Source organism: Geotrypetes seraphini, chromosome 5 (assembly GCF_902459505.1).
Source record: "Geotrypetes seraphini chromosome 5, aGeoSer1.1, whole genome shotgun sequence".
Lineage (NCBI taxonomy): Eukaryota > Metazoa > Chordata > Amphibia > Gymnophiona > Dermophiidae > Geotrypetes > Geotrypetes seraphini.
This window is the reverse complement of record NC_047088.1, coordinates 1,005,144-1,028,110: the sequence shown is the minus strand read 5'-3', so window position 1 is coordinate 1,028,110 and position 22,967 is coordinate 1,005,144. Positions and strand designations below refer to the sequence as shown.

The 22,967-nt window shown below is 42.4% G+C and overlaps 1 protein-coding gene across 5 annotated transcripts in view; it reads left to right on the top strand.

The window, feature by feature from the left end:
* TAF1 (TATA-box binding protein associated factor 1) overlaps positions 1-22,967 on the top strand; it is a 596,267-nt gene that overhangs the window by 367,389 nt on the left and 205,911 nt on the right. For all 5 annotated transcript variants that reach the window (XM_033945528.1, XM_033945529.1, XM_033945526.1 and 2 more), the window contains one exon: positions 11,237-11,402. In XM_033945528.1, the coding sequence (XP_033801419.1) occupies positions 11,237-11,402 (166 nt within the window). The remainder of the gene's footprint in view (positions 1-11,236; positions 11,403-22,967) is intronic.

The following is a 22,967-nucleotide window of genomic DNA, read 5'->3' as shown; positions in this document are numbered from 1 at the left end:
TGTGTAATATATTCTGACTAAATGTATCTACTGTAATCTACTGTAAATGTTCTTTTGTAACCCGTTCTGAGCTCATGTGTGGATGGGATAGAAATCTAAATAAATAAATTAAATAAATAAAGCAGTATATACTAATGCTCAAAGTATGGGAAACAAGATTCTGGATCTAGAAACTGTGATGGAAGAAGATGAGTTGGATATAGTGGCAATCACAGAGACATGGTTCAAGGAGAACTGAGATGTAATTATATTGGGCTATAATCTGTTCAGGAAAGACAGGGTAGGAAGAAAAGGAGGGGGTTTGTTTATGGCCAATCAGGGACTTCCTTAGACTCCTCCCTAAGAAAGTTCCTGATTGGCTGAGGTGCCCGAAGGCCCCTCCCAAGGGAGGAGCCCGAGGTGCCTCTGCCAATCAGGGCCTTAGGCCCCCTCCCCGTGCATCACATGATGCACTGGGGTGTGGCCTAAGGCCCGTACTGCATAGTGGCCCCGGAGAGCAGCAGGAGCAGGACTTTGTGCTTCCTCCTGCTACCGAAGACGGTGCTATCATGGAGGGAGGCCTAAGAAGCAGGATGGACTGAGTACCCCTCCTGCTCCACCTACAGTGGTACCTTGGTTTACGAGTGCACCGGTTTGCGAGTGTTTTGCAAGACGAGCAAAACATTCGCAAACTTGGTGCCTCGTAAACCGAGCTTGCCTCGCTGTACGAGCGCCCCCCCCCCCCCCGCGAACCGGCACCTTCCCCCCCCCCGCGATCTGGAACCCCCCCCCCCCACCGCCATCGGGCACCCCCCCCCACCGCTGCAACCTGAGATCCCCCAACCCACCCGAACCCTCTTCTTACTTCCAGTGTAGCCTCCGCATCGGCACCGGCACCAGCATGTCCTGTGCGTTGGTGCCGGTGCCCGAAAATCTGCTTCCTGTGCTGGGCCTTGAGCATGCGCGCAGTCTGAGGCTTTTCCTCCATTTATTTGAAACTCCCTTTATTGAAACTGCAGCAGTACTGTTCACTTTTTTATGTGACATTTATCATATTGTTTTGGTGAAAGTGTATATTTAAATAAAAAGGTAACTTAGCTACCGACATGTCTGCAGCAGTCGGGTTTGACAGTAGTAAAACCTGATTCAAAATAGCCAAGCAATTGTTAGTGAATCAATTGCTTGGCTATTTTGCATGGGGTTTTACTAATTTGCATGGGAGGATCGGATCGCTACAGGCGTTAGTGAATGGGGTTGGAGGGAAATTTGGTCACAAAGAGCTTGCAAACCGATCGGTACACAATCAGTTTGTTTAGTGAATCTAGCCCTTAGTACTTACAAACAGGGAAAGTGTTTTTGATCTTACAGTGGGTGATTATCTGGCATCCAGTGATCACTGCATGGTATGGTTTAATATTAGGATGGGTATAGAGAGGGCTCATTCAAAAGCAAAGATTCTAGACTTTAGAAAAACTAACTTGTAGGGGACCTTAGAGTGATAGTGTCTGAAGGCGAGGAAACAGTGTGACAAGGCGGTGGCTGTAGCCAGAAGTATGGTAGATTGTATAGAGAGAGGCATAACCAGCAGAAGAAAGGAGGTGTGGATGCTCCTGTACAGGTTGTTGGTGAGGCCCCACTTGGAGTATTGTGTTCAGTTTTGGAGGCCTAAAAATATAAGAAAACTTGAAGGCGACGAAAATGATAGAGGTTTTGCGCCAAAAGATGTACAAGAAGAGACTGGAAGAAAATATGTATACTCTAAAGGAGAGGAGGGATAGGATTGATATGATACAGACATTTAAATACTTGAAATGTATTAATATAAAAATAAATATTTTGCAGAGAAGGGAATATGCTAAAAGTAGAGGGCATAAAATGAGGTTTTGGGGTGATAGACTTAGGAGTAGTGTTAGGAAAATGAACTCAAAAGTACCCTTATGAACCCTGCCATGGAAGTACCATATATACTTGAATATAAACCAAGGTGACCTTTTCCCCCAAAAAAATGAGGAAAAAAGGTTGACTTGAATTTAAACTGGGAGCAGAAATTTGGGTGATTGTGGTGAGAGAGTCTTCAAAGATTAGACATCCAGGCCATAAGTTTTTAACACAGTTTTATTAAACTTTAAATATTTTTATTAGCACCAGAACCACCCAGCATTTACAATAACAGCAGTTTAAACAGTTCCTCTGTTCCCACATCCCCTGGTAGCCTGAGAAGCCTTTGAGAAAAATGTATTTTGGTGTCTTCCCATGAAGGTTCCCTAGTGGCTACATGAGCTTGAAGGTAAGAAGCAGTAACATACTGTAGAACAGAAAGGTATAAACAGATCCCCTCCCCCCAACAAACCTGTATGCCCTATCTAGTCCACCCATTCGTACTAAGTGCTCAGCTCCATAATCCCCACCTTAACCCTCAATTAATTAAGCAAGCACAGCAACACTTATAGCAAACCCCCCCACCCACTATCTTTCATGGATGCCCCCCCCCAGCCAGCCATTGAGGACTTCATTCATCAACCCAGCCTCCCTCAGCTAGGACAAATGTACGTAGTTGGGAGGATGAAGGGTGAGGAAGAATGTAAACAGAGAGATAAAAGGGGGTACAGTAGAAAGGAGGCCCTAGCAGAAGTGAAGTGAGTGAAGCAGCCTGGAGAACTAGTGGCTTCCATGTCCTTCTAAGAAAAAGCCCTCCTACCCCAAGCCAGCATCATGCTTACCGTTGAAGAAAGCTGCTACTACTGCTGCTGCCACCCCTGATGTTGAAGAGAGCTGTTGCTGCAGCCATCAAACCTAATACAGGCACCACTATTCTTCCTAGACATCCTCCCTCAGCCGGCATTACGCTTATGATTGAAGAATCTCGGAGAGAGTGGGAGCTGGCAGGCCTTGAGTGATCAAAGCCCCGCACCGGTGGAAGTTGCTTACTTCAGGTTCGGTGGCTGCAGCAGCAGCAGCTTTCTTCAATCGTAAGTGCAATGTCAGCTGAGGGGGGATATCTATGAAGGATGATGGTGCATGTATTAATTGGGGGAGGGGGGTAAGGTGGACAGCTGCTTTGGTGTACATTGTGGCGGAGGGGAGGATTCTTGCACATGGAAGCTTATAGCCCATCAGGAGTTCAGTTGCACCCATGATCAGCTGGTGGATCAGACCCCCATTTTTCAGCCCTTTTTTGGCCCAGAAATCTTGGTTTATATTCAAGTATACTGTATATGGTAGTGAGGAGGAGGATTGGAGTTGGAGGCACTTCAGAATTACAAAGAAATGGCAAGGGTTGGAGGCAAAAGAGTTTGTCAAATGGACATAGCACTCTTGCTTGGCAAATGCAGTAGCAGACAGGAAGAAATTCAGCAATAATGTTAAATGCATATAGTCAGAATGGAAAACTTTACCTATTAAGATTAATTAACAAAATAACTTTAAAAGTGTCAAAAAAGACCTATCTGTTTGATGAATTTGTACTTAAAAAGATATAAGTTTATGTTAACCAGTTCATAATATTGTATTAGATAATTTATTTTATGTAAACCGCTGAGATCTTCCATGAGGTATTGGCGGTACAGTGGAACCTTGGTTCACGAGCATAATTCGTTCCAGAAGCATGCTCGTAAACCAAATTGCTCGTATATCAAAGCAAGTTTCCCCATAGGAAGTAAGGGAAACTGCTTTGATTGGTTCCACCTCCTCACCACCCTGAGGCTACCGGTGCTGCTCCATTCTCCCCCCACCTTGAGGAATCCGACGCTGTTCCAAACCCCTCCCCGCGATCCGGCTTCCCCCCCTGCGAACCGGCATCCTCCCCCCACTCGCATTGCCCCCCCTCCACCGCGATCCTACTTCCCCCCCCCCCCCGAGCAGTCAATGACACTTCCTTTACCCGACTTGGCACCAGTGCCAGTGCCCGAAGATCCTCCCTCTTCTGGCGCAGCCTGGGCTGGGCGGTGCGTCGGAGATCCTCCTTCTTCTGGTCTGGGCTGGGCTGGACTGGCTTTGAGCATTTGCGCATGTTCAAAGCCTTCTGGTCTCGCTCTCAATCTCGGCAAATGCTCAAAGCCAGTCCAGCCCAGCCCAGCCCAGATCAGAAGAAGGAGGATCTCTGATGCACCACCCAGCCCAGGCCGCGCCAGAAGAGGGAGGATCTTCGGGCACCGGCACTGGTGCCAAGTCGGGTAAAGGAAGTGTCATTGACTGCTTGGGGGGGAAGTAGGATCGCGGTGGAGGGGGGGCAACGCAAGCGGGGGATGCCGGATCGCGGGGGGGGGGCGCTCGTACAGCGAGGCAAGCTCGGTTTACGAGGCACCAAGTTTGAGAATGTTTTGTTCGTCTTGCAAAACACTCGCAAACTGGTGCACTCGTAAACCGGTGCACTCGTAAACCGAGGTACCACTGTATATAAATAAAGATTGGGGGGCGTGGCTTGGCGCGCACACAAGATGGACGTGTGATCGCGGTGCTCCTCTTACCTGGACAACGGCTGAATAAAAAAGATTATTATTGCGGCTTGAGTTTCGGTGGAAAAGTTTCAGGGAAAGTGCGGGAGCATGGCGAGTACGAGGCAGAGTAAAAATGAAACCGGGGGAGCGGCGAAAAGGCAGAAGCAGGATCAAATTACCCCGTGTAAGGTTCCGCTTCCGGGAGACGAATCGGAAGAGCTAAGTAAAGCCGAAGTTATGGGGGAATTAAGACGAATAAAACAAATGTTAAAAGAAAATGTAAACAGCATGGCAGAAATGAAGGAAGAAATATTGAATATACATAGGCAGATGGAAGTGACAAACAAAAGAACAACGGATCTGGAAGCTAAAATGGAGGTTTTGGAATGTGCAGAAAGAATTTGTAAAAATGACAGTTTGGAAATTATTCAACTGAAAAATCAGCTGGAAGATTATGAAAACCGTGGTAGAAGGAAAAATATAAAACTTTTTGAAATACAAGAAAATTTGGAAGGAGGAAATGCCATACAGTTTTTAGAAAATTTAATACCTAAATTACTGCAGTTGGATTTCAAACAGCCTTTGGAAATAGAACGTGCACACAGGATTCCAACAAAACATGTGGAAAACCAAGGGAGACCAAGGCCATTGATATTCAAGATGTTAAGATACCAGCAAGCAATAGAAATTTTAAATGCTGCCAAACGAGATAAAAACTTAAATTATAAAGGGTCCAAAATATGGTTTTTAGCAGACTTTGCTAAAAATACAGCAAACATTAGGAAGCAATTCCTCAATCTGAGACCTCAATTAAAAGAAAAAGGATATAAGTATGGGTTATATTACCCAGCAAAAATGAGGGTATCTTGTGGGTATAAATCTTTGTATTTTGTTGACCCGGAGAAGCTAAAGACTTTTCTTTCAAAATCAGAACCTATGTCATTTTAGCATAATGGGTGCTGAAATGAAGGAAAAGGTATTAAGATCGGATTGGAGGATATTGAATAAAAGTTTATATAAAGAGTTATGGGACTTCTGTTTGATGGAGAAAGAGGAATAAGCAACAAAGAACAGGAAATATAAATGGACAAGTGGAAAAGACAATAAAAGAATGTAAAGAAGAAAGAAGCAAGAAGGATGGACTGGAAAGTCATTAAGTGAAGTTATTAGACTGAACTTTAGGGGACTGAAGGCTGGATTGCTGGAGTAAGGAATGAACATGAAGGAATAGTTAACTTGACAAGTTAACAAAAGGGGAAAAGTAAAGAATGGACAAGAAAATAAATGGATGTGAAGAAGAAGAAAGCAGGATTGGTAGACTGGAAGGACATTAAATAAAATGACAGTTGGAAGTCAGGAGACTTAAGATATGATGGATGAAACAAAGAAATAAATATGAAAGATCAGTCAACTTAAGTCAGTAAATGAGGAAAAGTAAAGAATGAAAGGACAAGAAGAAGAATGCAGAATGGACTAATTATAGACATGACAAGTTCTATGGCATTTAGATGCAAGTAAAGTAAAGAAAGAATTAATAATATAAAAGAAAGATGCATAATAGGAATTTATAGGTAGCTGAAGGAGATAGCTAAATGATTAAATTTAAGGATTGATTTTGTGGTATTATAGTTTCAAAAGGATTGGATTTAATTTGGAAAAGGAAAAATATTAAAAATAAAAAAAATAAGAAAAAATTAAAAATTAAAATAAAAATAATAACATTAATAATAAATAAAATAAAAAACAATAAAAAAATATTAATAACATTAATAAAAAAAAAAATTAAAAAAAAAATTTTTTTTAAATGAAAAAGGGAAAAATTTTATTCTTGACAATGAATTAAAAATGTTTATATATAAAGAGAAGATAAAAACTTATATATTTGATAACAATTTTTAATGATATGTATGAAGATATGGATATTTGCTTTTGGATATTAAAAGGAAGATAGAGGTTGATTGATTGGATAATATGAGATATACGATAAATGATAGTACTCTATTAAATATATGTTTATGTTAGAATTTTGTTGAATGAAATAAAATAAATTTCATAATGTATAAAGTATATATAGTAAGGTAAACAAAAGGATTGATATTGGTAGATGAACTACAATAGTAAATATTTAGAACATAAGGTTATATGTAGAATATTGAGAATAAATAACATGATATGTTTGGGGAATGAAATGGAGATTGAGGAGAATATAAAGATGCATTAATGGAAAGTTAGGAAATAAATATGGTTATGTGATCAAAGGTTAAATAACAGATAGAGAAATTAATTACTTTAAAATGGTAATAGGAAAAGGTTTTATGATTAGAAGAGAGATATAATTAGATACATTGAGGGGGATAGTGAGTTTGTCTTAATATATGATAAAGGGGTTATTAATAAATATTGGTTGCCTGGGGGGAGGGGAAAAGTTGGGATTACTGGTCCAATGTGTGTCCTTAAGCAGTCATTATATTGGGGGGGAGGGGGGAAGAAGGTGGGTATTAAAGGTATTACTGGGATGATTAAGACAAAGATTAATAAGGGATTGGGTAATTTAGGGGTAAAGATGTGTGCCATTGGGAAAATTTCTTTAGATTTTAGATTTGGAAGAGGGGAAAAGGAAGATTATGATGATGAGTTTAAAATATATTATGTCTTTTAAGATATTTTCTATTAATGTCAATGGCCTGAATTATGTAATCAAAAGGAAAAAGGTATTATCATTTTTAAAAAAGCAAAATGCGGATGTTTATTGTTTGCAGGAGACTCATCTTAGTATAAAGGAATCACAGAAACTAGTGGGTGGGTGGGTGAAAGAGTGTTTTTTCACTCCAGCAGCAGGTAAAAAAGCAGGGGTAGCAGTTCTTATAAATTAAAAGTGTATGGCCAATTTTAAAGTAGTAAATTCGGATCCACATGGAAGATGGTTACAGGTTGATATGAGTATGGGGAATAATACCCTGACGTTGTTCAATATATATGCCCCTAATTCGAATCAATCAGAATTCTTTAAAAAGTTGCAGAGTATGTTGTTACCACTGGCTGCTTCTAATTTAGTGGTGGCTGGAGATTTTAATGCTGTAATGGATCCATTAATGGATAAAAAACCAGGTAAAAGTATAAAATCTTTAGGCTTAGATAATTTGGTTCAATCATGTGATTTGAAGGATATATGGCATATTCTTCATTGTAATGATCAGGAATTTTCATTTTGTTCACAGGTCCATAAGTCATTTTCAAGAATAGATTATATTTTTATTTCATCACATAAGGTGCAACAAGTGATTAAGGCTTCCATTGATCCCATTATTATTTCGGATCATGCGGGAGAATGGATAGAATTACAATTAGATCAATTAGAGAAAAGAAGACCTCTTTGGAGATTTGATAATGCATTGCTTGTGGATGCCAAATTTTTAGAAAATTTTAAAACACAAATTAGTGATTTCTTTCAAATTAATTTAGTAGAAGATACATCTATTGAAAATGTATGGGACGCCTTTAAAGCGACTATGAGAGGTCATATTATATCCTATTCGGCTTTTGTTAGGAAACAGATTAAAATGCAGTTCATAGAATTGGAAAGAGAAATTAAAGTACTAGAAGCTAAATTGGTAAGTAAATGGGAACATGATGTATTGCAAGCTCTTTTAAAAGCAAAAGGTAAATATAATGAATTAGCTTCAAAAATGATAAGAAGGGATTTGTTTTCCAAACAGACAATGTATTATGGAAATTCTAATAAGGCGGGAAGATTATTGGCAAATTACCTTAAAGCAAAAAAAAGAACTAACATTAATGAGATAAAAGATGATAGTGGTATCATAACCAATCAAACGGATCTAATTTTAAAACAATTTCTAAAATTTTATAAGGACCTATATTCTTCCGAGCCTTATTTGGAGAGGCAAAAAGATGGTAAAAATTTTTTAGATTTAATTATTGGACCTAAGGTTCCTGATCATATAAAACGGAGTTTAGATGAACCTATATCACTAAAAGAATTAGAAACAGTATTGAGGTCTCTTAGAGTTGGATCCGCTCCAGGTGGTGATGGATATACAGTAGAATTTTATAAAACATTTCAAAATGTCCTTTCCCCTTATTTACTAAATTTATATCAGACACAACTTATAAAAGGTGGTATAAAATGGAACTATGGCTGAATCAGTAGTAATTGTTTTGCCTAAGCCAAATAAAGATCCTACTTTGGTTTCGAACTACAGGCCTATATCTTTAATAAATGTGGATAATAAACTTTTGGCGAAAATTTTGGCTTTGAGATTAGCCAAAGCTCTCCCACATATTATAGACACGCACCAGACTGGTTTTGTTGCTAAAACACACTCCTCTAATAACTCTAGATTATTGTTTCATATGTTAAATTTATCAAAAAAATTGGATGAACCGGCTTTTACAGTTTCTTTGGATGCAGAAAAAGCATTTGATAGGGTAGAATGGAATTTTATGTATCAGGCTTTAGACTGGTTTGGTATAGGTTCTGGATTTATACAAATGGTAAAAACACTGTATAGCTTCCCGATTGCAAGATTAAATATTAATAATATGTTATCTGAGGGTTTCCAATTGCAGAGGGGAGTTAGACAAGGTTGTCCTTTATCTCCTTTGTTATTTGATGTTGTATTAGAACCCTTATTGTTAGCAATACAACAAGCAAGGGGGATACAGGGTATTCCATATTCTGATATGGAATATAAAATTTCGGCATATGCGGATGATATTTTACTTTATTTGAGGAATCCAGAGTCTACATTATCTTGTCTATTGGAATTAATTGATATATTTGGCAAATTTTCAGGTTATAAAATTAACTGGAGTAAGTCTGAACTTATACTTTTAAATGTTTATTGTGTAAAAGGACTATTTGACGCTTTTCCGTTCATATGGAAGGAAGAAGGATTTAAATATCTTGGTATTCAAGTTAAAAATACAATTGAGGATACAGTAAAGGAAATAAAGATTATATAGTTAAAGGATTCTGGAGATTAGGATGGGGTTAGGTACACTTTGCGGGATGGGGAATGCAAGGAGCAAGAGTGTCCAAAGTGGTTAAGATAGTGGATGAGAAATATGAAAATGGGTTGCTAATCTCCCCTGCACCTAGGAAGTGCCTGGATGAAGCAATGGATAGCAGGAGCAGAAGCCTATTCAGGTCACTCTATAGCAGTGTTTTTCAAACTTTTTTGGGCAAAGACACACTTGTTTCATGAAAAAAATCACGAGGCACACCACCATTAGAAAATGTTAAAAAATTTAACTCTGTGCCTATATTGACTATATATAAAGTAATTCACTTGAGTGCCACCGCCGCCATCGGGAACAGGCCGGCGCCAAGTTCTCCCTGCTTCTCTTCCCTGCGGGGCCGACCAACTCTCGCCACCCGTTGTCAATTCTAACGTCGGAGAGGACGTTCTAGGCCAGCCAGGCAGCGATTGGCTGGCCCAGAACGTCCTCTCCGACGTCAGAATTGACGCGAGTGGCGAGAGTTGGCCGGCCCCACAGGGAAAAGCAGGGAGAACTTGGCGCCGGCCTGTTCCCGATGGCGGCGGTGGCACTCAAGTGGCTAAAGAGCCGCAGTTTGCCGGCCTAGGGACAACACTGGAGGGTGGCCAGCTGTGCACCCCCTTGGGACGTAAACCCGGGGTGGGGCAGACTGCCCCCCCCACCCTGGTATGCCACTATCTGTACCTCAATCCCTCCCTATGACCAAAAATTCTCCTTTCTTCTATTCCCCGTGTACACAACCATCTCTTTCCCTCCCTTCCTCTCTCCAAAGTCCATGCCTTCTGTGTCCAAACACTCATTCCCTCCCCCACCTCAGCATCTCTTTCCCTCCCTTCCTCTCTCCCAAGTCCATTTCTTCTGTGTCCAAAAACGCATTCCCTCCCCCACCTCAGCATCTCTTTCCCTCCCTTCCTCTCTCCCAAGTCCATTTCTTCTGTGTCCAAAAACGCATTCCCTCCCCCACCTCAGCATCTCTTTCCCTCCCTTCCTCTCTCCCAAGTTCATGCCTTGTGTCCAAAATGCACTCCCTCCCCCCTTTTGTGTTCCGTGTTTGCCTCCCAGCCCATCTTTGCAACTTTCTCAGCAAAACGAAGCTCAAGCTGCGAGGCTTGTCTTCTGCTTCCTGCCTGCCCTGCCGCGCACAAATAGCCGAACGGAAGTATTCTCCGACGTCAGCACTGACGTTGGAGGGCAGGCTTTGCTTAAGCCCTCCCTCCGACGTCAGCGCTGACATCGGGGAACGCTTGCGATCGGCTATATGTTAGCTGCAGGGCAGGCAGGAACAGAAGATGAGCCTCGCGGCTCGAGATGTATTGAACTCCGCGGGTCCCCCGTCCAGCTCTCTCCTGTCCACGTGGGGCGGACCGCCCCTCTCCCTAGACTGTGGCCTAGGACCCTGGGGGAGCCCGGGTCCCCTGTCAGCTCCGGGCCCCTGAATGCAGGACTGGTGGTACTGCCCTGATGGCGGCCCTGACCGTACGGCACACCAGGCAACATCTCGCGGCACACTAGTGTGCCGCGGAACAGCGGTTGAAAAACACTGCTCTATAGGATGCTGGGAGGAATGTGCAGATTTGCTACATATTATGAGGGGTAGAAGTGTTTAGAGGAAACCAGAAGCTAATTTTGAGGGAACAGACACGAGGACAAAGAATACAATAAATTCACTTTGAGGAGGATGCTAGAAAGAGGCATGTGGTGCAAGGATAAAAAAGATTGGTAAGGAGTTGAGTTCACTATGCTGGAAGCAATGATTTTTGGTGCTAGGAATTAATAGTGATGGTGTGTTTATTTTTTAGCCGTAAATTTGCCCTGTTTGATGAGCAGCATAGAGAAGAAATGAGGAAAGAGCGGCGTAGGATTCAGGAACAGTTGAGACGACTTAAACGGAATCAGGAAAAGGAGAAGCTGAAGGGTCCACCTGAGAAAAAACCCAAGAAAATGAAAGAAAGACCTGATCTCAAGGTGAGGACAAGAGTTTCTGCATTTATTCAAATCTGATAAGGAATTCAGGTGCTGCTTTTTAATATTGCTGCCATAAATTCATGATTTGGTTTTTACCATATTTGAACTTTCATTTCTGATATTCATTCTGCTATATTTTTATTTACCTAGATTTAGCTCACGGCATTTTTCAGTTGCAGTTCTAGGGGCTAGATTCACTAACAATAGCAACTCAGTCGCTGTTGGTTGATTCTCTGGCCGATTTTCCATCAGCGATTGATTCTCTATCAAGTTTACATGCAAATGATTTGCATGCAAACCCACCGACTCAGTCTTTCAGTGAGCGATTGACACAATGCAGAGCCCAAACAGTAGTGACAGGGAAGCAGTCTCCTTTCATTGCTATCAGGGCTTCAGCTTTTTTTATTTTTATTTTAAATGGAACAGATGTTCTGTGCACCATCTATCCCATTAAAAAAGCCCCCCCCCCCCCGCACAAGCAATCCAGAGCCACCATCCCCCCCGAATCCCAGAAAGATGGCAGAAGGGTTGCCCACTCCCTCCTGCCCTGAAGGTGCCCTGCCTGAAAAAAACAGCAGGAAGGATGCCCACTACCTCATGCCCAGAAAGACCTCCCCCCTCCCCTCGAAGAAAAAGGCAGGAAGAATGCCCACTCCCTCCTACCACTGGAGTGCCCCTCCCAGCCCCATACCTTAAAGTTGGAAGCTGGAGGTACTGCAAACTGGTCCTGCTCCTCCTCCGAAGACACTGGGCCTTAGGCCCCTCCCCGGTGCATTATGTGATGCATGGGGAGGGGCCTAAGGCCCTGATGGCTTAGATATCTCAGGCTCTTCCCTTGGGAGGGGCCTGAGGCGTCTGAGACAATCATGGACTTCCTTAGGAAGGAGCCTAAGGAAGTCCCTGATTGGCCAATATAAATGGCCAATCAGGGACTTCTTTAGGCTTCTTCCTAAGGAAGTCCCTGATTGGCTCAGATGCCTCAGGCCCCTCCCAAGGGAGGAGCCGAGGCGTCTGAGCTAATCAGGGCCTTAGGCCCCTCCCCATGCATCACATGATGCACCGGGGAGGGGCCTAAGGTCCAGTGTCGTCATCGGAGGAACAGGAGGTGTTTTCAGTACCTCCTGCTCCCAAATTTAAGGTAAAGGGCACAGGGCCGGGAGGGGTTAGGGTTAGCCGTTTGTTTTAGGGTCGCCGTGTTTGTTGGGAGGGGGGGTACGATTGTCGGGGATCGTTGGAGAAGGGCCATTAGCAGTGGTAGGGGATTTTTTCATTTTTTTTAATGGGCAGATATTTTGCTTTTGCAAAACATGCAAAATATCTGCCATTGAAAAAAATAAACAGGCAAACCTACAGCAATCGGGTTTTAGGATTGGTAAAATCTGATGCTAAATAGCCAAGCAATGTAACTGAATCAATCGTTTGGCTATTTTGCATGGGGTTTTACTAGGCTGGATCAGAAAATGGTCGATCGAGGGGAAAAACACACGGTAGGCTGTTTAGTGAATCGGGTCGGTTAGCAGTGATCGTCTCTAAATCTGTGAAAACAAGTTTAGCGACGATCGCTGACTTTAGTGAATCTAGCCCTAGGTGAGTTTTATTTTTTTTTTCCAATTCTTTATTCATTTTTCATCTTACTTCAAGTACACAATATTACATCAATTGAATCATACACATCACTTGAAATTCTTTCAATTGTCATCTTAAATATATAAATTATCTCCCTCCCCCACCCACCCTTTTAGCCTAGGTGAGTTTTAGAAATACTAAGTATATTCCTATCTCCAGAGGGCTCAAGTTCTAAAAGAAAAACAAGTAAACCTTTGTTTTTCACTGAATTTTAAGATGAAATGACTGCGTCAGACAGAATTCTCATTTCCTGACTTAGTCCATTTTATCCAAGACACAGATATTTGGGGGGAATTTTCAAAGCTATTTCAGGTTGAAACAGTGTTTTATCTGCAGAAATGGACTGTTTGAATCTATGCTGGTAAGAGTGCATTGATTTACATGCGTGTTTGCACACATTATGGCAATATTTCTTGGGAGGGGTTGGGTGCAAAATCATGAGTAACAAGTGGGAAAAGGATGTGGCAATATGAACAGAGTGCCCAAACATACTGTTTGGAAAGAATAATAAAATGAAGCCGTGTTGAACTCTTTAGATGTCACTATCAACCGATTTCAAAGAATATATTCTATAGTTTTAACCACCAGTTTCAAGGTAACTTACAATTTGAAGTTATGGGAATAGAAATGAATATATTGCAAACAAAATAGCAGAAGATACCGTTCATAAAAAGATCAATTATTTAAGGAGTGTAGAGGTAGCCTTGAGCTAGTAGGCTGCATAGTATGGGTACTGATGAGAGAGGGGTACCTGGTTGGGTTCGATAGTTAATTGTCTTTAGGGTATATGGAGTCAAAGAGGTAGGTCTTTAGCTTCCTTTGATATTTGTTAGGAGACTTTTCCATGCTTTTGTACCTATATATGTAAATGTGGTGTTAAATATGCATTTGTACTTGAGTTTTTTTGTTGAGGGGGAGGTTCAGCTGGAGTTTGTCGAAATTTTTGTGTGATGAAGGCCATGTCGAAGAGAATAAGTAGTGTGGCAGAGCTTCCGTTGAATATGTGGAACATTGTGCAAGAGATTTTGAAATTTATTTAGGCTGGGATAGATAGACAGTGTATTTGTTTGGGGTAGGTAGAGATTGGATCATATTTCTTCAGCTTGAATATTAGTGCTGTGATCTGTATGAGCTGCAGTTTGCGGGTTAAGGTGGTGGTGGTGTCTGTGTAGATGGAGTGCAATAGTCCAGCTATGTTAGGATTAGCATCTGTACAAGTAGTGCGAAATATCATTGGTGAAAGCAAGGTCTGATAAGTTTCATCTGTCTCATGGTGAAGAAGGTTTTCTTCCAGAGCCTGGAAATTTGTGGTTCTAGGGATAATGTGGAGTCTAGTATTAAGCCCAGCACTTTGGAGGATTCTTCTACCTCTGGTGGTAGTTCCAGATGGAAGGTTGATGTGTGTCGGAGAAGTTTGTTACATAGAAACATGATGGCAGATGAAGGCCAAATACCCCATCCAGTCTGCCCATCTGCAGTAACCATTATCTCTTCCTCTCTCTAAGAGATCCCACGTGACTATCCCAGGTTTTCTTTAAATCAGGCACGGTCTCTGTCTCCACCACCTCTACCAGGAGACTGTTCTACGCATCAACCACCCTTTCTGTAAAAAAAGTATTTTCTTAGATTACTCCTGAGCCTATTCACCTCTTAATTTCATCCTATGCCCTCTCATTCCAGAGCTTCCTTTTAAATGAAAGAGACTTGACTCGTGCGCATTTACATCACGTAGGTATTTAAACGTCTCTTTCATATCTCCTCTCTCATGCCAAAGAATTTTAGTTTTAGATGCGTGCACTTTGTGACCCATGTTTTATCTTGTCTATGCGGTTGGATATTTTGGGGATTATTTCAGGTTGATTGCTAGTTATTGGGATGAGAATGTCATCTGCATATGATAATGTGCAATCATTGTTGTTGAATTTGATGTTGCCAAGGGAGTTCATGAATAGATTGAAAAGAATCGTGGAGAAGGGAGAACCTTGAGGTACTCCGCAGAAGGCCATCCAGTTGTTGGAGAAGACTTCATCTTTTCTGATGAGATATTCTCTTATTCTGAGGAAATCTAATCTAATCTATGATTTATGAGTCGCTGTATGCCTAAATAAGTTCAAGGTGACATACAATTCGAGAGAGGCAGAAGAAAGAGGGAGGAGAGAAAAGGAGACCAGGGGAGGAATGGATGAGGAAGGTGTTCTGGGTGAAGTAGAAGAGGGACTAGCAGTACAATTTGCATTAAAGATAGTGGATCTTTAGTCCATGTATGCTAATAATTGTTGATGGGGTACGTTGCCCCAAAGAGAAGAGTTTTCGGTTTATTTTGAAATTTGAGATAATTGGATTCGTTTTTTATATCTGTTGGGAAATTGTTCTAGGTTTTTGAACTGAGAAAGGTAATAAGGCATTTTATTTTATTCCTTTGAGGGATGGAAGGATGATGAGGAGTTTCTTGATGTTTCTGATTGAGTTAAATAGAGAATTGATGAAGAAGTTGAGTAGTGTGTGGCGCAGTGGTTGGATCTACAGCCTCAGCACTCTGGGGTTGTGGGTTCAAACCCCGCGCTGCTCCTTGTGACCCTGGGCAAGTCACTTAGTCCTCCATAGCCCCAGGTACGTTAGATAGATTGTGAGCCCACCGGGACAGATAGGGAAAATGCTTGAGTACCTGATTGTTAAACCGCTTAGATCACCTTGATAGGCGGTATATAAAAAAACCTAATAAACTTGAAACTTGAGAGTTGTTATTGAGCTCACATTTAAGATGTGGTACATTATGCATGATATTTTGAAACTGATGCGAGCATTGATTGGTAACCAGTGGAATTTGTTGACGTATGATGAGATGGAGTCATATTTTTTCAGGTTGAAGATTAACTGTGTTGCTATGTTTTGGATCAGTTGACGTTTTCAGGTGAGGGTGGTGTTTATGCCTGTGTAGAGTGAGTTACAATAGTCCAGTTTTGATAGTACCAGCATCTGCGTCAGTATCGCAAAGTGGTGACTATGGAAGAAGGGTCTGATCAGTTGGAGTTGTCTCATTCTGTAGAAGGTCTTTTTCCTTATGTTAAAGATTTGGGGTTCATAGGAGAGAGTTGAGTCTAATACGACTCCCAGTATTATGGAGGCTTTGTTGATGTTGAGATTGGGTCTTGTGGGCAAGGTAATGGTTGTTGGGATAGTTTGCTGGGGATTGTGAAACCAGAGTGCTTTTGTTTGTGCTCCATTCAGTTTGAGTTGTTTTGAGTGTCTGTGTATGGCCGTTTGATGGGGGATGGGCTGGGGAGGGCTTCAGTGACTGGGAGGGTGTAGATGGGCTGGAGTAGGTTTTAATGGAGATTTCGGCAGTTGGAACCCAAGCACAGTACCGGGTAGAGCTTTGGATTCTTGCCCAGAAATAGCTAAGTAAAAAAATTAAAAAATTTAAATTGAATCAGGTTGGGCAGACTGGATGGACAGACTGGATGGACCATTCGGGACTTTATCTGCTGTCATCTATTATGAGTGTAGCCCACATTTGTATCTTCTCAATGCCGTTTGTGATTCTCAGAGGGATGTTTATGGTGTCACATTCTATTAGAATTAGCAGGAGAATGTCATCAGCATATGAAAGTAGGCTTTCATTGTTGTCGAAGGTTATGTTGCCTAGTGAGCTCATGTATAGGTTGTAGAGTATAAGGGGGAGGGGGGGGATCCCTGGGAGACACCACAGAAAACAGGCCAGCATTTTTAGAAATCAGCCTTCCTGACAAGGTAGTTTCTGTTCTGTAGGAAGTGTCTGAACCAATTGTAAACTGTGCCCATAATACGTATCTTACTGAGTGTGTTTAGGAGTAGATGGTGATAGACAAGGGGTCAGGAACCTTTTTGGCTGAGAGAGCCATAAACACGACATATTTTAAAATGTAATTCCGTGAGAGCCATACAATATGTTTAAAACTACAAGTAAATGTGTGCATTTTATGTAAGACCAACACTTTTAAAGTACAATAAGTCTCTGAATTCTTTTTAATAAGGTTGTTATGCTTTTGCTAACCAATGATGAATAAAGTAGTTCTTACCATTAATGCGACTTCTGGTGCTGCATGGTTTTGCTGACGGCTTTGTAGTCTGGTTGATACGTGGTGAGGTTAAGTTTCATGCAGGTGTTGAGACTTCCATTCGTTAAACGTGATCGTAGGTTGGTCTTAATGTTCTTTAGATGTGAGAAAGACTGCTCACATGCATACATAGAGCCTAACATCTTCAGTACACAATACTCACACACTGCAATGTGTGATATGTGTTCCAAGTTTTGACAATCAGCTGGTCTGCGGGTTGACGTTTTTTCATTTCTCCCCACTTGTGTTTGCTCGCCAAATCTGCTTGCTGTCGTGCAAGTCTTTCCAAATCTTCATTCAATGACTTAAACTTATTCACCTACCATCAAAATTCTTGGAGTCATCCTAGACCGCTGCCTGACCTTCGAAGACCACACCAATGCCCAGGTCAAAAAATGCTTTTATACCCTCTGGAAACTCCGCACCATCAAACATTACTTCGACTTCCCCTCCTTCAGACTGCTGGTCCAATCCCTAATCCTAAGCACACTGGATTACTGTACTATCATATATATGGGCTCCTACAAGAAAACCATCAAACGTCTGAGACTTATCCAAAACACCGCTGTCCGCCTAATCTATGGCCTCAAAAAGTCAGACCATATTAGCCCTTACTACAGAAAACTTCACTGGTTGCCAATAGAAGCGAGAGTCATCTTCAAATTCACCTGCCTCTGCTTCAAAACCTTAACTGGCTTGTCCCCGATATATCTGTCTCACCACTTTGTGTTCCCTGGAACCACTCGCACGCGTAATGCCTATCTGTTTACCTACCCTTCACCAAAGGGATGCACCTACAAAAGATTCCTCAATAGAACTCTCTTGTACCAAGCTGGCAGATGGACAAACTGCCTGACCACCCTCATCTCATCTGCCCCATCTTACTCATCCTTCAGGAAATCTCTCAAATCTTTCCTCTACGACAAATTTCTCGAACCCCCCCCATCACCAAATAACCAAATGCTACCCCTCAATCAAATACTTCCATCCTGTAATTGATACTGGTTGCTTTTCTTGTCATTCACCACCCTGCATCCTCGCCATATATGTAACTATCATTGCATAGTAAACCGCTTCACCGCATTATTCTGTCCCTTGCATTGCATTTTGCTCTATAAGTCTCTCGCACTGCTTTTTTTCCACTATATAAATATCTCTGCTGTATATGTACAGTCTCCTGCATGGTAAATCTGCATTGTTCTTCGCTGTATAAACACCTTTACTGAATATGTACAGTCCTCATTGTATCTTCGCTGTAAATGTACAGTCTCTTACACTGTAAACCGCTCTGAACTGTTTGTGGTACTGCGGTATACAAAATAAAGTTATTATTATTATTATTATTCAGGTCAGTAGCTTGGAACTCAAAATCTCTGACGGAGACATCGGGGATGTAACTCAGGTCGGCGCTGTCTACTGCACACTCGTGTGGATGGGTGATGAACTTAAAAAGATGAGCGCGCTCACAAAATTCTCCAAAGCACGTTTTGAATGACTACCAGAGATTAGATGTGAAACCTGCTAGCTGCTGAAGATCAAGATGTTGAGCAGGGTCACTTGCTATGCATGCATCTTTAAACTCTCCCAATTTTTCAAAGTGTAGTAAATGGCCTGTTTCAATGTCGGCGATGAAGAGTTCTAGCTTGTTTTCAAATGCAAACACTGCTTGTTGAAGAGATAAGACTGTATTTCCAACGCCTTGCATTTTCACATTGAGCTGGTTCAGATGTTCAGTCATGTCCACGAGATAATAGAACTTCAGGAGCCACTCAATGTTAGCTAACTCAGGATGCTCGATGTTTTTCATTTCAAGAAAAGTCTGGATTTCGCGCAGACAAGCCACAAAACGGCTGAGCACCTTCTCTCTTGACAACCAACACACATTGCTGTGCAGAAGCAGATCAGGATAATTATTCCCAACTTCATCCTGCAGTGTTTTAAACTGGCGATCATTTAAAGCTCGGGCAACAATAAAGTTGACCACCTGAATGACCAGCGACATCACCTCACCAGCTCACCACCTCACTCCAGGTAGTGGTCTGTGTGGCAGGGCAGAGGTAATGAAGACACGGTAGCCAATTGCGGGTATAGCTGCTGGGATGGGAAGCCGGGACCTCGACTTGGGGCTGCCTGTGAAGGACAATGCGGCTTCAGGCCCGTTCAGCCGCGGATGCTGCGGGGCAAGGTTCGGTGGGTCCCAAGGATGCCGGATGTGATGCAGAGGAGGGCGTGGCCTGCGCTCATCATCAATCAAGCCCCAGCCAAGGATCTTTCCCATGCATTCATATAGTCACAGAGGGACACTGGGGAGATTAGGGGGGGTGGGTTCTGGAGCAATAACAAATGAAGTAGTCTCCTTCACTGTCTTCTTCACTGGTATAGTTTGCTGCGGTCCAGGCTAGAATCTGCAGCTGGGGGAGGTGCCACGCTGTGTAGAGCATTGAAAGATGGCCGCCGCTGTTCCCGTCCTGGTTCAGATCCGATCTGGCTCTGTGTCGGCGGCTCTCGCTTCCGGGTGACCGGTAGAATGTCCCCGATGGTCTGGGTAGGTCTGCTCGGGTGTCCTCTGCTGCAGTGCACATCTTGGAGAAGATTTTTCTCCACTGCAGCAGAAGAGCTTGTAGTGTGTGCGGCCACTCTCCTTGGCTCCGCCCCCGGAAGTCAGAGTGCCATGTTGGCAGTGAGCCAGATGCAGCCATCAAAAGAGCCACAGGTTCCTGACCCCTGTGATAGACAGTGCCAAATGCTGCTGAAATATTGAATTGAAGAAGGATAGCTTGATGACCTATGCTTAGTAATTGTTTGACTTTGGTGGTTAAGGTTAGCAGTAACAGCTCTGTGCTGTGTTGTGGACGGAATTTGAACTGAGTGGGATGAAGGTATGAGTGGTTTTTTTTATATAGTTTGAGAATTGTTTGCTTACATATGTTTCTAGGAGTTTGGTAAGTGTAGGAATGCCAGCTATAGGCCTATAGTTTTTCGGATTTGTTAGGTCAGTATTTGAAGCCTTGGGAATAGTGAAAGATCAAAAGCCTTGGGAATCACGAAAGATCAAAATAAAGCTGTGTTTACTCTTTAGAAGTCAGTTACCAATGAAGCAGAACGATGTAATGTAATAACATCCAAAAACCTTCAGTTGATGCATTAGCTTCTTTCTTCAATGATAACATAAGAACATAATAATAACCACACTCAATCAAGGGAAGTTGAATTAACAAATATAAAATCAAAGGAAATACAGAGATCTTTGGGTTAATAAGTTAAATAGCCTGATTAGCGGGTGTCGAGGCTGGTTCCAGAGTCCTTATGGATGCCTTGCTTTCCAAGAAATATTGCAATTGATCCGGTTCATAAACTAAACTAAACTTAAGTTTGTATACCGCATCATCTCCACAGAAGTAGAGCTCGGCACGGTTTACAAGAATTGATATAAAAAGGAACTATAATGAAAAGTAGAAGGACTTAGAAAGAGAAGTTTAGAGGGACTTAGTATATCGAAGAGGGAGGGGTCATTGCATTTTAGAGAAAAGCCAAGTTTTCAAAAGTTTTCGGAAGAGTTGGAGGGAGGTCAGGCTCCGAAATGGGGTAGTAAAGCTGTTCCAGAGTTCGGTGATCCTGAAGAAGAGGGAAGTCCCTAATTTTCCTGCATGGGATATGCCTTTTAAAGAGGGGAAGGATAGTTTGAATTTTTGTGTCGATCTGGTGGTGTTGGGATTAGAGGAGTTCCAAGACAGTGGAAAAAGGGGAGGCAGGATGCCGTGTAGAGACTTGAAGGTTAGGAAGGCGCATTTGTAGTGAACCCTAAGGATTACTGGGAGCCAGTGAAGCTTAGACAGAAGTGGGGAGACATGATCAAATTTGCTTTTTACGAAGATTAGTTTAGCCGCGGTGTTCTGAATCCGCTGGAGTCTATGAAGGCTTTTCTTTCTTAGGCTTAAGTAGATGGAGTTACAGTAATCCAGTCTGGAAAGAATGATGGATTGTACGAGGACAGCAAAGTGTTGATGATGGAAGCAGGATCTCACTTTCCTTAACATGTGAAGATTGAAAAAGCATTTTTTTTACTAAGGAATTAAGATGGTCGTTGAAGGACAGTGTGGAATCAATGATGATGCCCAGAATTTTGCATGAGTGCTCAAGCTGCACTGTGGTGCCAGAGGATAGTGGGATGAGGGTGGGTAGCTGATCTAATTTTGGGCCGAGCCAAAGTAGTTTTGTTTTGATCTCGTTTAATTTCATTTGTACGGTGAGGGCCCAGGATTGGAGGTTCGATATACATGAAGAGATGTTCTCAGAGAGATTGGTGAGGTTAGAGTCGGTCTCGAGGAGGACAAGGATGTCATCGGCGTAAGTGTAAAGTGTTTCCAAGGGGGACAGTTGGAGGAGTTTCAGGGAGGACATATAAACATTGAAAAGAATCAGGGATAGAGGTGAACCCTGAGGAACTCCACAAATCGTTTTCCATGGGAGGGATGAGGAGCCATTCATGTTAACGAAGTAGGAGCGGGAACGTAAGAATTTTGAGAACCAATCTAAGACTGTTGAGTTTATGCCAATTTCAGAAAGTTGGAGAATTAGTATATCATGATGGACAATGTCGTAAGCTGCAGAAAAGTCGAATTGAAGAAGAACAGCGAACTTATTGCAAGAGTGAAGTTGTTGGACCTTTGAAATTAATGAGGCCAATAGGGATTCGTTGCTGAAGTTGGGCCTGAAGCCATGTTGGTAGGGTAGGAGAATGGAGAATCTCTCAAGATAAGATGAAAGTTGGGTAGATATGATGGACTCCAACAACTTGGTCAGGAGAGGAATATTTGCTATTGGGCGATAGCTGGATGGTATGGAGGGGTCTAGATCAGCTTTTTTCAGTAGTGGGGATAGGGCAATGTGTCCCATTTCTGCAGAGAATAGACCTGAAAGTAAGGCAGAATTTATAAGTTTGGTGAGAGATGAGATGGCTTGTGTGGGAATTTTCTCGTATAGGTAGGAGGGGAAAGGGTCCAAGGTACAGTTGCAGGATTTCAACTTGAGGCAGAGTTTAGCGACCTGGGAATCAGATACGAGCTCGAAGGCGGTCCAGGATGTGTCGAATATGGTTGGCAACGGTTAGAGTAGGGTTGGAGTCGGTGGACACCAGAGAGTTGTAAGAGGGTGCTGGTGGGAACGAGCATCGTAAGGTAGTGACTTTCTCATTGAAGAATTTTGCTAGATTGTCTGCAGATGGAGAGGAGAGGAGGGGAGTGTGGTGGCGTCATGTTTAGAGGATATGAAGCGCCAGATGTTAAACAATGTATTACTTTGGTTGTTGGATCTGGAGATTTTGTTACCGTAGTAGTTCTTCCTTGCTTTTTTTAGTTCAGTATTGTAGGACTTAATATTAACCCTCCAGGACTGTCTGTCTGTGGGGGATTTAGATTTTTTCCATTTGCGTTCCAGTATTCGACATTTCTGCTTCAGTTCTCTGTGGTATGGAAGGTACCAAGGGGCCTTGCGGGAGTAGGATGCAGTTTTAGTGGATAGTGGTGCGAGGGAGTGGTAGGTGGTCTCAGAGAGGATGATCCAATTGTGCCAGTTGGATTCAGGGTTTGGAGGGTTAGGAATGGTGGAAATTAGGTTGAGGAATTTGGTCCAGAACAGTTCGCTAGCAATTTTTTTTCAGAAGGTAATGGAGTTTGAGGAACGAGGTGGGGACCCAAGGTGAGACATGAAAATGGGGAGGCAAAAAGCCCCTAGGAAGTGGTCAGACCAAGGGACATGTTCCCAACGAGTGTCATCGACCGAAGTTTTGTAATCGTTGAGATCGAGGAAACTGATGATGTCTAGCGTGTGCCCCTTTTCATGG